Source organism: Malaclemys terrapin, chromosome 19 (genome assembly GCF_027887155.1).
Source record: "Malaclemys terrapin pileata isolate rMalTer1 chromosome 19, rMalTer1.hap1, whole genome shotgun sequence".
NCBI lineage: Eukaryota > Metazoa > Chordata > Testudines > Emydidae > Malaclemys > Malaclemys terrapin.
This window is the reverse complement of record NC_071523.1, coordinates 15,371,253-15,386,199: the sequence shown is the minus strand read 5'-3', so window position 1 is coordinate 15,386,199 and position 14,947 is coordinate 15,371,253. Positions and strand designations below refer to the sequence as shown.

The 14,947-nt window shown below is 52.0% G+C and overlaps 1 protein-coding gene across 1 annotated transcript in view; it reads left to right on the top strand.

Moving 5' to 3' along the window:
• Nucleotides 1–14,947, top strand: part of ACAP3 (ArfGAP with coiled-coil, ankyrin repeat and PH domains 3) — a 153,622-nt gene that overhangs the window by 96,983 nt on the left and 41,692 nt on the right. The window contains exons 5-9 of the mRNA XM_054009321.1: nt 2,175–2,233; nt 8,178–8,361; nt 12,857–12,901; nt 13,859–13,954; nt 14,700–14,774. Coding sequence (XP_053865296.1) covers nt 2,175–2,233; nt 8,178–8,361; nt 12,857–12,901; nt 13,859–13,954; nt 14,700–14,774 — 459 coding nt within the window. The remainder of the gene's footprint in view (nt 1–2,174; nt 2,234–8,177; nt 8,362–12,856; nt 12,902–13,858; nt 13,955–14,699; nt 14,775–14,947) is intronic.

The following is a 14,947-nucleotide window of genomic DNA, read 5'->3' as shown; positions in this document are numbered from 1 at the left end:
GCAGAAAGTAAAAACAGGACCGGAGGGTTCCCAGTCCATGTAGGATTAGTATGGCAGTAGCATCTTGGCTCCCCAGTCATGGACCAGGCCCCTATGGTGCTAGGCGCTGTACAAACACAGAACGGAAAGACAGTCCCCGCCCCAAAGAGCTGACAATCTAAGGATAAGGCAAAAGGCAGAACATGGATAGAGACAGAGGCTGATTACAAGAAACAAAGAGACATTGATGTGCTCTGGTCTGTTTACCAAGCTGGTTGAAGTAAGGGGCCCTTGTCTCACTTCTCAATGGCAGCTCTACACAAGGCGTTTTACAGCGCACAGCCCTTGAGCAGGACGGCAGGATTCTTAAGGAAGGAATCCACATCATAGAGAAGGGCCATAGGTAACCACACCTGGAAAGGCTCAGGCACAGGATCAGTGGGCTGATGGCAAATGGCACGGCACGAGTTTAGTGGGTCTCAGCCCAGTTCCCAGGGCACAGATGTCCCTGGCACAAAAACCACCTCCACAATTGGCAGAGTCAGCAGAAAGTCCAAGGGCTGAATGGGACGTAGATACTGAATTCCCCCTTTGCCATAGAGTGGTTCTCTTTCCAGGGCAGGATCCAGGCCTCTGGGTGGGGGTGCAGACAGTAAATGAAACAAGCTTTCTTCTGTCTGCAGATTCCCACAGTGGGCATGGTTTGGAGGGGGAGAGCCAGGGTCCCAGGAGGAACCGATGAACAATGTTATATCGGGGGATCATTTGCTGTTAGGCCCATCTCCACTCTGCAAGCCCCGCCCGTCTCCACATCTGCAGGGCCTCTGGGTGTCACCAGGGAGCCTCTGTCCATCTGGCCTCAATTAGTCAAAGTGCTGCATCATCGAAAGGCACGTCTGAAATGCAAAGGCTTATTCATCATCACGGCAGTGTTCCCATGGGGCCTGGGGAGCAGACAGGCGGACCTCGCCCTGCTGGGACAGTATCGCTTGGAGAAAAGAGACCAGAACAAGGAGGGGAGATTTTGGATGCACAAGAGATATGATGGGTGTGGAGCAGCTGCTGGGACCAGTGTTGGGGAGTGAGGTTTAAATGATTGATAGGAGCAAGTTCTTCCTTTCTCCTTCTATACTTGTGGTTATGCTGCTTCCAGGGGCTCTCTCCTGGCCAGCACAGTCGGCTTGTGCTTAAAGAAGAAGCAAGGGGTGACGTGTGGTTTACTGCATGTGCCTTACTTCAGAGACCAGCACCCCTTTCCCATTGCTGAAATTGAAACCACTGGGTGCAGTTTGAGGGGACAGTGCTCCCTGCTGACACAGTGAGGAACTCGACAAATGGGAGAGGCGCAGTCGGAAATACAAGCTAGGGAGGCACAGGCTGTTACAAGGCACACTCTCTTGGGAGCTTGTAGTGACCCTCTGCAGATCATGGGAGCTACCATCCAGGAGCCTTTTATGCTGACGGCCGCATGGGTGGAAAAAACGTGTGACATAAACCAGAATTGATTGTGGTAGCACCAAGTAATGGGCACTTTGCCAGTCCACGGGAGTAATGCCCTGCTCCCCCCCCCCCCTTCTACACAGACATACTTAGGATCCCTGGAATGTGAATCAACTTTTTTCATCTAAAATCTATTTCCATGTTCATGGTCAGCCCTGTTGTCTTTTCTGGTGAGGATGCCACCTGCCCATCTCACTGCCCAGGCACGGCAGCACAAGATCTGATGGAGATATATATGTGTCTGTGCAGTGCAACCCCGCTTCCCCAAAGGTTACATTGGACATCCAGAACCTTGGGATAAACAGGGGAGTCGGCCAGACAGCTTTGGGAAGGACGTGTTCTCACATTCCACATTAGCATCAGTCACTGTAAAGCACTCACTCCCATGCCAGCCACTTCTCCATTGTTCTTAGGGTGGGGAGTGTGCACAGATCCCTTGCATGGAGCACTGGGTCAGTGGAGCAGGGCTGGGAATCAAACCCACCTCCCCCATAGGACAGAGGAGATCCCTAAGCCTTTGGGCTCGGCCTGGATTCCAAGAGGAGTTGAGCTCAGATCTTCCCCATAGCTTTGTAAAGTATGACATTGTCAGGCCAGGCCAGGCCAGATAACCCTCCCAGTGCTGCGCTTCGGCCTCGCCTTGGGGAAAGTTTCACGGTTTCATCTTTTCTTGTTATTTTTTCCTTTTATCTTAGATCCTTTTTGACCAAGCCCAGAGGTCGGTCCGGCAACAGCTGCACAACTTTGTGAAAGAGTGAGTACTAGTCGATTGGGTCCCCGCTGAGGCTCCCTGATGAACTACGGACCCTCTTGTGTCTGTGGTGAAAACAGGATTGCAGTGCACTGGCTATGTATATATTCAAGGCGCTGATTGGAGTGAAGGACACATCCAAGGGAAGGGAACTATGAACCCAGCAATGGGATGGGGTGACCCCCGCTGCTGTTGTCCTGTCATCTCCACATTCTGTCATGGGGGAGCTCCTAGTTCTGGGTGCAATCCAGGCCCTCCTGAGTTTCAAATTTAAAGCTGGACATGAAACAAACCCCCAGATCTGAGCATCCCCAAACCGTGTGAAAGTTCAGTTCCATATACACACTTTACAAGCTGACTCCTATCAGCACACTGGGGCACACCAAACCCCCCCAGTTCAAACACCCCCCAAAAATCCAGATCCGTGCAGCACGGGTCTGACACCCCCCCCTCCCCCGGTAGGAAGCCCTTTGAGCCAAGCCTGGTTTGATCGCTGCTGTCACCCCGACTGGATGAGGTACAGAATCTGCTTAGTCCGTCATCTAGGTTGATATGGCTTTTAAAGCATAGGTCAGTGCCCAGCTGTCTGTCAAAATCCAGGCAGGCACTTCTTCCCCCAAGGGCTTCACTTCAGAATCCTGCAGTCTCATTAAATTCTAAGCTTCTCACCGGGCACCCGTATCCCCCCAAATCAAACCCCACCTCCCAGGACACCTTTGGTGTGTCTGAGGCAGTAAGCGGAGCCTGTAGACGTCTGTTGCACATAAACTTTGCAGGTAGGGGGGAAGGGCTCTTTCTGCCTGCGGAGGAAGCAGGCTTCTCGTAGGAGAGATCACCCAGCCATGCAATCCTTGCGCCAGTATCGTTGGAAATCTCGTGAGGACACTGGCACCGTCGAATCCAAGCCTGACTCCTAACCCCAAGCTGGGTAAGATTTGGAGTCAGCCATCCCCCGGCCCTTATAAAATGGAACGTAAACCCCCTCTCTTCCCCCCGATGCCACATGGCCACGTGTTCTTATTCGTCAGTCTGAGGCCCGGCTGCCTCGTTCCTTTACACCTGTGCAAAGCGGGTGTAAAACAGCCCGTGTGGGTGACAGAGGATACGTTGTCATTCGGCCACACAGCTGGTGCGAAGTAGAGGAGAATCAGGGCTGGGAATGATCAGGATGTGGAGAGCCCGCATCTTAGCTCAGGTCTATCTCAACCTGCTCTTTCCCTTGGGTGGGGGAAACAGAATCTCTTCTGCCCGTGTAGGCTGTTTCCCTCTGCCCCCCCCCCAGTGCCCGCACAGCCCACGAGCAGGTACCAAGTGCAGCGTGAGATCCCAAATCAGCTGAATATAGGTCAGCGAGGCAATGGCAGCCTTCAGCTAAGCGGGAGCTGGTTTCCATGGGAACGGGTAATTGAGTGCGAATCCATCAGCAGCTGTGGGTGGTTGGGTGTGGGGGACGACCCACAGTTGTCCCCCCTCCCAAGCACTCCCCCTCCCCCATCTCCGTCTAATCATTTCTCTGATGAGCTCAGATTTAATCTGCTTAAATCCTGGCAGCCGGAAGGGGGAATTTCACCTTCATTTTGGGGCTGTCACCGCATCAGCGTATTTGTGTTTTATTCTCCCTTTGTTGCGCCCATCAGACCCCCCCCGCCCCACCGTCACAGGCTTCGGTGTTTTGATCTTCAAATTGCTATTGTTTATCTGAAATTGGTTCTGTGGTTGGGATCATTTTAAAGAACCCCCCAGGACCACGTCGGCAGTGTCCTGGCTGTGAAAAGGAAGCGACGGCAGCTCTGCAATGTAGAGTTTTATACACAGCCTGCAGCTAGCCCTTCTCACCCTTTGACATTGCTGTGTGATTGCATTCGGGGCTGGCTTGACAGCCATGGAGCCTCTGTTTATCCAGGGGTCAGGCTCAGCATGGACAGTGGCAGGGCGAGTCCTGCCCCACTCATGTGCCTCCGTCTCCACATGGAGGGGCCAGCCCTTGGGACGAGAGGAGAGTTTTTTATTACTGCTGGCCCTGCACTTGTGATCCCCCCCAAACCTGTCCCGTGACTCCTGGGTTCAGAAACACTAAACTAGGCAAATATCTAGATGAGTTCATGTCCCCCTAGGAAGACCTCTGCGTACCCCCAGGGGTGCACGTACCCCTGGTTGAGAGCCACCGACCTAGGGTATGTTTACATTGCAGCAGGGAGCGTGCCCCCCAACCCAGGTAGACAGACACAGGCCAGCTCAAGCAGTGCTAAAAATAGCCGTGTGAACATTGTGACGTGGGCTAACCACCTGAGTATGTTCCGGCCCACTGCCCTGCATCCGTACTCGAGTGGTGAGCCCAGCCTGCAACGTCCACACTGCCAATTTTAGCACACTAGCTCAAGCGGCGCTAGAGCATGTCTGCGTCCATGGGCTGGAAGGCTCGCTCCAGCTGCGGTGCAGCCGTGTACCGAGAGGTGAAATGCTTTCAGTCCCGTCACCCAAACCTTAGCCCGTCTCATCTCCCCACACGCCATGTCCCCCGGAGAGACCTTGCTAAGTTGGACTTAGCCTTAGTTTGTCAAAAGCCTTGTGATGTGCTAGGAAAGGGAATGACCTTCTGTGGCCCTCCACCATCCCCGACCTCATATTTTGGCTCTGCAGGCCAGAGATTTCACCCTTCTCTCCTCATCAATAGCCTCCTAGCGGGAGCGGAGTGGATCCAGCCTCGTGTGTGATCTGATGCTGGGAAGGAAGCGGTGGAAGGGGCACACTGTTACGTAGTCAGGGGCTGCAAGAAGCCTCAGCTGAACAGAAATATTGTCCCAAGACAGGGCTGGCAAGAGAATCAGGGGTTTCTGGGAAGTAAATAAGAGGGCAAAACACCAGCCATCTGTGAGCTCACCAGCTGAAAGACCATCTCCGGTTCCACTTCTCTGTAAAGGCTTGGGCCACCCCCACAGACCCCCTTACCTGCCTGGTGTGGTGCTGAGGGTGTGCCACCTCTTAATTCCCCCCAATTGGGGCAGCAATCAGTTCGCTTTAACAGCCTGGGTCAAGGAGACGCCAACACACACTCACCAAAGAGCATGTCCCCTTTTAATAAGGTTTCAGGACAGGAGTGATGACAATAGATGGTTCATCAGGACCCTGGTTCAGAGCTCCCCAACTTAAACTCCAGCAAAGCACGTCGCTGGCTGGTTTTCTTCAGCCTGAGCAAGACACCCTGCCCATTGCAGCCTGCAGAGCTTCTGCTCCTCTCTCCTGCTCTGTTTCCTGTTCCTCTTTAAATAGCCCAGCCCTGGGGTGCGGTGGGGCAAGGCAAGGCCTCCTTGATTACCTACAGGCTCTAGGCTCTAGCGTGCCCCTCCTGTACACCCTCCCATGGACTCCTACCCCTTTCTAATGTGCACAGACGTTGAAGGGCCAGTAGCTCTTCAGAAGGCCGGCTATGGGTTGCCTGGCAGATGACACCCTTGCTGCAAATTCGGAAAAATCACCTGATTTCCCCACTCCCGACTCAAAAAGCCCTGAGAAATGCTTCCTCTCCTGCCAGGCCCCGCTCCGTGCAATGCCAGCAGCCCGTCTCCGGCTGCCACAGCTCTCATGCCAAATGGGTCCAACTCCTCCACCCTCTGCCGGGCCACTTGGAAGTCTGTAGCTGGAACCTCAGAGTCCATGTGGCTTATTACCTGTTCAGGTGGGTGAGGGCGGGGTAAAGAGACAGCGGCCACTCTCCCCTCCCTCTCTCCTTTGCTAAGCATCCTGGGGAGGAGGGGGGGAAGCGGAAGCCACGCCATTCATTTTTAGCATTGGCTCAGGAGGGAGCTTGTTGGCAGCCATAATAATAGCTGAGTAGAAAGCCTGACGCCAGCTGTTGGGCTGGTGAGATCCCGTGCCACTTAGCCACGCCAAGCCCACTGGCCAGAGCCCAGCAGGGGTAATAATAGAGGCCGAGGGGATATTTTTAAGCTCAGGAAGGGATTGTTTTCATGGTGAAGTTTGTGGCACTTGAAATTCAACAGAGGAGCGTGCGCGCGCGTGTTTACGTGTCACAGAGCGAGAGGGGACGGGCGCAGGCCGTGTTTGTGCGTGGGTGTCACCGTGAGCCCTTCCAACGTGAGGGGCAGAGAAGAGTGAAGTTGAGGCCCTGTTGCTGTCCATCCTTGGAGTTCGAAGATGACCATGTCCTCACTGATTGGTTTGGTTTCTGTGAACACGTGTGTGGCTGCTCAGGCCAGTTTGAGCTTTGAACAGTCTGTGGCGCTATGGGTTACTTGATTAACAGCGGACATGCTGCTGTTGCGAGATTTATGCTGCTGGCGCTTCTGCTCTTCCTCAGCAGTTCTCCTCTGCTCATAGACTGTAGCTCCAGTCTGGAGGAGACTTCCCTGTTTCCCCTGTATATGCAGTCAGTTTCTCCTGGTTTTTATGTCTGTCTTTCTTAAAGCAAGGGTGGGGGATGACTTTTCGAGAATTAGGAAAAGTTTATAAATGTTGTCGGGGTGGGGGTAAGGCTGCAGGGGCAAGGGTGGTCACTATGTAACTATTTTTATTTAATTGACTAGATTTCAAGCTGAAGGTGTTTTTAAGGCCCCTTGGTACTTTTGGCAGGAACCAAAATCCAAATGAGGGCAGTTTCTGCTGGTTATAGTATTTTCCTTCCCCTCCTGGCCTAAAGGCTTGTGTTGCTGAGCAGTGTGGAACAGGGGCCGTTTCCCATCTCAGAAGTGACTGTATTTCAGCGATGGGTAAAGTGATTCCGGTGTTTGCAGGGCATTGAAACACAAATGCATTTGTGTAAGCATCTAATGTGTGTAATTATTGTAAACAAGCCAGCATTTCAACGTGAACTATGCTGGGTAATGCCATACCTGAGATGTGTCAGGACACGGAAGTACTTGAACACAAGGTAGTGAGCTTGCCCTGTGCCCAGCAGGAGGTAGGGTGGTCCAGTACAAAGGGTACTGGACTGGAACAGAACTTAGAAAACTTGGGTGCGAATTACTGGCTCTGCCACTGATTTGCTGTCTGACCTTGGGTGAGTCACTTTGTTTCCTCTCCACCCTTTATGGGTCCAATATCTCCCATCTGGCACACTAAACAAATAAATGTGCCGGTTACAAGAGTACAAAAAAGATGGAAAAAATGAAACTTCTAAGTCTAACACTTCAAATCAACAAACCCAACTTGCAGGCAGGTCAGAAGAGACATGCCAATGGGCAAAGTGCACTTGGCTCGGCAGTGAATTTTAAACATGAGAACCGGCTGATTTGTGGTATTTTCATAGGCTCCAGTACAGTATGTTTGGTGACATATAATTTGACTGTTTCTTATAGTGCATGTTATGAAACATCCCAGTCTCATTGCAAGGCAGCTGGAGAGCATCGTTAGGATTGTGCGGGTTGCTGGAGGACGCCTTGGGGACGCCTCTAACTGTTTTGAAGGGGCCATTCTTTGCATCCAGAGGGAGATGTTTTGGGTCAGATTCTGATTCATCGTTTCATGGAGCTTTAAGGCCAGACGGGACCATGAGTGAGACCTCCTGTCTATCACTGGCCATTACATTTCATCCAGATACTCCTATATAAAGCGCAAAGACTTTAGTTAGACCTCAACATTTCAGTCCTCAGGAGACTAAACTGTGTGCCACAGGCACAGAACAGGAGACCCCTTCAGTGCCAAAGAATGGATTAGAAGAGAGATGCCCAGATAATCCTAGCAGGCAAACCAGGCCCCATGCCACAGTGCCCCTCCCACCTCTCCCCAGGTCCCTGCCAATCTGAGCTGGGGGGAAATTCCTTCCAGCCCCAGATTTGGCAGAGCTGAGTGGGGTCACTGAATACAGTGTGAGGTCAGGGTCTGGCCATTAGAGAGATCATACGCCACCGGGATCCCTGCTGCGTTCCAATGCTGATTCCCTGGTGGTCCTGGCTGCCCTGTAATGGTGGTCATCCCCTTTGGGTTCCAGTGATGTCCGGAAGTTCAAGGAGACGAAGAAACAGTTTGACAAGGTGCGCGAGGACATGGAGATCTCTCTGGTGAAGAACGCGCAGGCCCCGCGGCACAAGCCCCACGAGGTGGAGGAAGCGACAGGCACTTTGACCATCACCAGGAAGTGCTTCCGACACCTGGCCCTGGACTACGTGTTACAGGTGAGGTTCTGGCCTACCAGCTCCATCCAGTTGTCCTGTCATAGAAACAGGTGAGCCCAGGATAAATGCTGATTATCCATCAGCCGAGAGTAGAGGAGCCAGTGGGTGGGTGGAGGTGAGTAAGGAGGATCTGACATCTGGGTTTTAAATGGCATCGGACTGTGAAATTATCCAGCACTTAACCTGCTGCCTCACATGGCAGAGAATCCCTGGGAAGTTCTTAAAAGCCAATGGCGAGACCCGGTCAAAGGTGTTTGGAGCAGACCTGGAACAAAAGGCCATTTCTGTACTGAAGGTTTGCCCCAATTTCAGCCGTGGGGTAGCCAGGCTGCTGCAATCCCAAGGATAACCAGGAAAGCCACAATTTGCCCTAGATCCCAGATCTGCCCTGACCACCCCTTTACTTGGCATACCCCAGCCTGTCCATATCAAATGCCTACTTGACCCCTGCTTGAAGGTGGGGTAAGTTCCACTGGTGGGGTTGCTATCTCTCTAACTGACATCGACTGCTTGGCAAATTCCCAGGATAGACAACGCCTAAGGGAGAGCCGGTTTTTCTCAGAAGTCTCTGCCTCTCTGATCTGCAGATCTCTCCAGTAGGGCTTAGAAGATGGCATTGTGCAATCAGCCAAAGTAAGAAAGCCAGATAATGCCTCTGAGTGCTTTTCTCCCCCATGTTCTGATTGTGAGTCACAGCCCATTCCTCCTACAGAGAGTTTCCTTAAGGAAAACCTCTGGGCACATGTGTGCGTGTTTGCATATACCTTTGTGCATGCACACACATGTGTGTATACACATTGCTTGAAAAACCACACCCTAGCTGAAATGGTAAATGTCACAATCATTTCTCATAAAGAAAAATTCAACCAATTCCCTTGATTGAAGCTCCTTTTAGCATTACAGTCTCCTCAAAGAACATGGATTTTGCCCCCATAATTACCCCTTGCCCTCCGCCAAAGCTTTTGTTGTATCATTTGCAGATTTTATTAGCTGACTTCAGGTTCCTCCTTCCAGGCAATGGGTTTAATAACTGAACAAATTCAGTGCAAATATTGATCCATGTGTCACTCCACTAGCCCTCGTTCCCTGCAGCACCAAATTGGGACCATCTGCCAGCACCTTCTGTCTTATCACGAGATAGTCTATGATGTCACATCCTACTGATTGCTGAGAATCAGCAGTGGGTGGAAAGGGGACGCTGTCCCTTTAATTTGTAAGTCATGGGTGCTTTGCTAACCTTGAGGGATTGTAGCTCTTTGGCTTCTGGGATTTAAAGATAAATTCAGCTCTGGTTGCTGGCAAGGTCACTAGGGAAAGAAGTTTCTGTGTTGTAGGCCAATATCCAATGCTGACAAAGGTAGAAAGCTCCACTAATGCCATAGGCCAATCCAGTGGGATTTCTCTGCTAGCCCTGCTGGGTGGGGGATGATCGAAAGCCATGCACCCAAAAAGACACAGACAGAGGAACTGGGGCAGGATCTCTTTGCATGTCTTTAGGCTCAGAGATGTTAGAGATGGGAAAGGCTTGGTATTTTACTTATTTATGTGGACACGCTAGGGGCCCTTGACACAATTTAAATCTGCATCCGAAGTGCAGCAGTTTTACAAATCTCTGTCCCCTTCACACAATTCCCCTTCCCTATTTCAAAGGTCTCGGAAACAAGAGGAGTCTTGCTCAGATGACATAAAGGGGTTGGCCTATAATGCAGACTCTGGCCCAGCATTTTTTTGCTAATGTGCCTCTCACCTTGCCCAAGGATGCGATGAGCCTTGGGGAAAAGCAGATTCCTGCTTCTCAGCTCTCTGACTTAGCACAGCAGCCAAATATCTGTCAGTGAGATGATCAAGGAAAGTTGGAGTTAAATTAGTTAACTACTGTGCAAATCTGCCAAAGTCCCTCCCCCTCACGCACGCCCCCAAAATTGGATTGCACGAATCAGTTACTTGAAGTAACTGGGCATTTTTTAACTGCCAGATTAATTTGTTTTTACCAGTATGCATTTGTGTGGCCTAGGCATGCCATCTAGTGGCTGGTTGTCTAGATAAGCCCAAACAATTAACAGAAGCCTCCACAGTGGGAGAAAGAGTTCTGGCAAAAAGACACCTTTTGGCCTCATGCAGATGCCAGGAAACTGTCCTAGCAAGGCCACGACTGGCATATCTTCCTCCTTACGGCCTGGTACTTCTGCCAACACCAGACCAGAGCTGCAAAGACACAGCGCTCATTTCCTGGACCGGCAGCCCTGGACAAGCAGGAAGCCTGTCCCTCCCGCTTCCACCCAAAACTAATTTCCATTCATCACGACACAGACTTTGGTCACAGGCCCGAAATTTGCATGAAGGAACTTTGCTTTTATGAATATTTGCAACAACAACAAAAAAAGAGTCCAAAAGGGGCTCAGACCCAGAGAATTGCAATTTAGGACCAGATTCTCCCGTGTGATCCGGCACCTTTGCATTCCTCAGGCGGTGCATAGAGGCTGGATTCTGATTGTAAATGGCCATGGAGTTCCCCTTGTGGAGTGGAACCCTCTATTTGGCTCCCATCCATCCGCTATCCCCATTCGGCTGTGGAAGGGAGGAGGGGGAAGGTTGTGGGGCAGGCTGGGGATGTTTCTGAGCTGAGTTCTTCTACATGATACTCGCTGGTATAAAGCCCTCTGGATAGCTGTAGCAGAAGATGGGACATGGCTGAGGAAGAATCGGGAGGCAGGTTCTGCCAAACACAGACACACGCCATCCCCTCCGCCCAGCACAGCTCGGAAAATGGGGGAGAACAGAGCCCTCGGTCCCTGATCCAGGAAAGCGTTTGCTGTAACTTTCTCTCAACTCTAGTCTCAGCTACTCCAAGTGCAGCATCGTTGGAGCTAATTGGTGCCACATTTATAAATGAGATACTAACACACCGGGACCTGTTTTGCAGCTGTCATGGTAACATATTGTTCGTGACACTGACAGCTGAAGCCCCATAGAAATCTTCTGCTACATTTGACAGGCTCTTTAGTGCTAATTACAGCACTTGTAAAGCTTCCCAGACTTGCTCATGGGATCCATGGAAAGGTATTATGTAACTGCAGGCTATTCATTTTTTATTTTTAAGGCATCACTCTCTCTTCTGCAGCCTCTGACTTTTCATTTCCCTTTAATGTTTTATAAATCTCAGAAGCATTTTTCATCTCCTGACCTGTGGTCCATGACCTGAGCTGACAAGAATTTACTGGTCCTGAGCGCGTTTTTCACTGGTTCACCAACCAAACAGCTTTGCCACAGTCTCGCCCACCTGATTTTGGCATCCGTTATCTCGTGAACCACTAGTGCTCACTAATAGAGCTAGACACAGCTACTAGGGTGGCTTTACCTTGCAGCCGGTTCACCAAGCATCCTCTACTATTCTGGTCCTTGTGCCTTTCCTGGGCAAAAGCTGCTTATTGCTTCAAAAGGTGCTGTGATTTTGCAATTCAATTAATTGGGGATTAAGATGAGAGCCCACCAAACTCTCTGTATTGGTGACATATGGCAGGTCTCCAGAAATAAAAGGACAGCACAGGGACCTGCTGCATCGTGCCCTGTCTTTTATAACAGGGATTAAAGCTGGGATTTTCCTGGTCAGAGTAGCACGTAGCAGGCTGAGAGATGTTGGAATGTGCTTTCGAACCGCACGGCTCAGCACCTGCGGAAGGAGCACAAGAACCGAGGTGCTTTAGCACCAACGCTGCCTGTGTTTTGCAGAGGGGCATTACAACCGCTGCAGAATACATTTCAGAACAAGACCCTCCCAGCCTCACTAGATGGTGCTGTCGTGCTTCTCTGACCATGGACATATGGTGCTCGTCTAAGGACTGAATGTGACTGAAGGCCCCTTCTTTCATCCTTCGAGGTGACCACACATCACAGGGGATCAGACTGGGGGCCGCGCAGGGGAAGTTTGCACAGCAGCTGCCTGTGCTCTGACGATAACTTTGCTTTCCAGGGCCGTCAGGCGGCTGGTGCCCTTCCTGAGCGCTAAAGTCACTGATCTGGTTTCCTGTGTAAATCACAATGTGTTATTTTAGGAACAAGGTCCCAGTGCCGGCACCGTGGGTGCTGGTTACTTGGCCAGCTGAGCCAACACCTGCTGCACTGACACCACTCGATCTAGCTGCCAGGAGGAAGCAAAGCAGTGGCCCACCAGATTTTAAATGTGCATCGACATCACGGGCACCAAGTACTGAACAGTCTCCTGGGGCCAGCCTAGCTAGTCCGATGATCTGCAGTAACACAAAGGGGGCAGCATCTTCAAATGCACCTATGTCCCTTAGCAGCCTACGTCTGAAAATTTTACCCAGGGACTTTAATTTGTACACACTGGCCCTTCCCCAGAAATCTCTACATCTCCGAGTGGGCCCGTCAGACGCCAACTGCCGCTGCCTGCTTAGGGTTGTTGCAATGGGTGCTGCTTGCTATGTCTAGCCCCTGGGCTGCCGCTGCTGAGTTTCTTGTCTTGATTCCCTTACAGATCAATGTCCTCCAAGCCAAGAAGAAGTTTGAAATATTGGACGCGGTAAGGGCGCCATTCGATTTTCCCTGCTGTCCCCAGACTTAGTACACTGCAGTGCTGCATGTTCCATTTCGCCCAGGCGGATACACCTCCACACACGTCCCCAGCACTGAGACGCAGGCAGGAAGGCCAGTGTGGGCTGCGGGGTTCTGGAACAATAGTGCACCACAAAGAAACAAACAATCCCTCGGCGCTCTGGAAGGGCGAGGGCTGTCAGAGAGGAGTGACAGTGACACGGTGGAAAAGACAGTCGCTATGTGGGGAGGGATGGGGGGGGATACCTGCAAGCTTAGTAAGATTAGAGGCAGGAGGAATGGGGGGGGCACAGAGGAAGAGAGAGAGAAGGTGGGAAAAGAGGATGTGTTGATGTCTGCAGAGAGAGGTGATGTAGCTGGGCCTGAGAAGAAGATTTGCACGGTCTAGAAACGATAGGCTCTACCTACGTTCATATATGGCCACCATCCCCATAGCATATGAGCACCTCGATGGTGCGTGTGGCCTCAGAGCACCCCTCAGAGGTAGAGCCGTATTCTTATTCCCATTTTACAGAGGCAGAGAGAAATCGAGTGACGTGTCCAGGGTCAGACAAGGAGCCAGTGGCAGAGCCAGAAATAGAACCTAGCTCTCCCGAGTCCCAACCCAGGGCCTGGTCAATCACAAGAGCATGTTGTTCTGTGAGGTGGGTCGCTCCTTCGCCATCAGCAGCATGGAGGAGAGCTCCCCCAGGCTAGCGCTGTCCGCGGTGTCACCCAACAGAAGGTATTGGAGTGACGCGGGGGATTCATTTGGCCCTGGCAGAGGGAGGGGGTCCGAGAGAACTCTTTTAGAGAGGATTGTGTCTGCTCAGGCTGTTTTCTTAGGCCAGCACTGAGGCTGATAGTCTACTGGGGTGTATGAGTGCCCTCCCCTCCCAATGGCTCCGCTCCTGTTCTGACCGTGTGCCTTGTTTCCCATCCCCAGATGCTGTCCTTCATGCACGCCCAGTACACGTTTTTCCAGCAGGGCTACAGTCTCCTTCATGAACTTGATCCCTACATGAAGAAGCTGGCCACTGAGGTGAGGGGTTGGGGTGAGGGGATCTGTTTGCCATTTCCCTGTGGTGATCCCTTTGCCATGAAAGCCTTGAGCATCAGGACGGGAATGTTCCAGAACCTGCCTTTGCCAGGAACATGGCCGGCATGGGGATTCGGGAACTCAGCCATAATTAGACAAGTTGGTTCTTCCTGGGCATCTCCTGCTCACTGGACCAAGCAAGAACTCCTACGGTCCATCTGGGGCTGGGCAGCCCTCCCAGACACAAGGCATCCTGGGTTGTTTGTTTTTTGCATTGCATCTTTCTTGCCGAAGTTTAGGGCCTGGGCGGGAGACATTCCCTCCAGATTCCTGACCAGATTCTAGCCCTGGTCTTATACTGAGCCCAGTGCATGCTGGGGAAGGAGTTGGGAGTTCACAGGGTGGTGGGCATGCCCAGGCCGTGCAGAAAGCTCATAGCGATGTGCCTCAGGATAGTCTCTGTGCTTTGGTCTAAGGAGCTCCCGGTAACCAGGGCGGTGACAAAGCATCACCCCAAATCCCAAGCTCTGGGAGGAGGTCCCAGCGGTGGAAAGCTAGCTGCCACACCAGCCCGCAGCGTCCACCCAAACGCAGCCTCACTGGACCCGGGGAAACTCGCATCCCTCCCCAGGACGTAGGCCATTGGCAAGACTGGCGTGAGCCCAGAGGCAGGAGAGATGGCTGGGGGCACAGTAATGGGAACCATCTCGCTGAATTTTCCCTCGGGTTTTCTCCTCTCTGTCTTCAGCTGGACCAGCTGGTGATCGACTCGGCCGTGGAGAAGAGGGAGATGGAGCACAAGCATGCACTGATACAGCAGAGGGTGAGTCCCAGGGGGCTGCGGGCTGGCATGAGAGGACATCCCTCTCCATTAGCCAGGAGAGCTGAGTGGTTAGCAGCACCTCAGCCTCCCAGCAAGGGGACTGCTGTGGGAGAAGCTAGCGGTGGGACTGTAATGGCCCTGCAGCTGGGTTACACGCCATGCGGCAGTGAAAC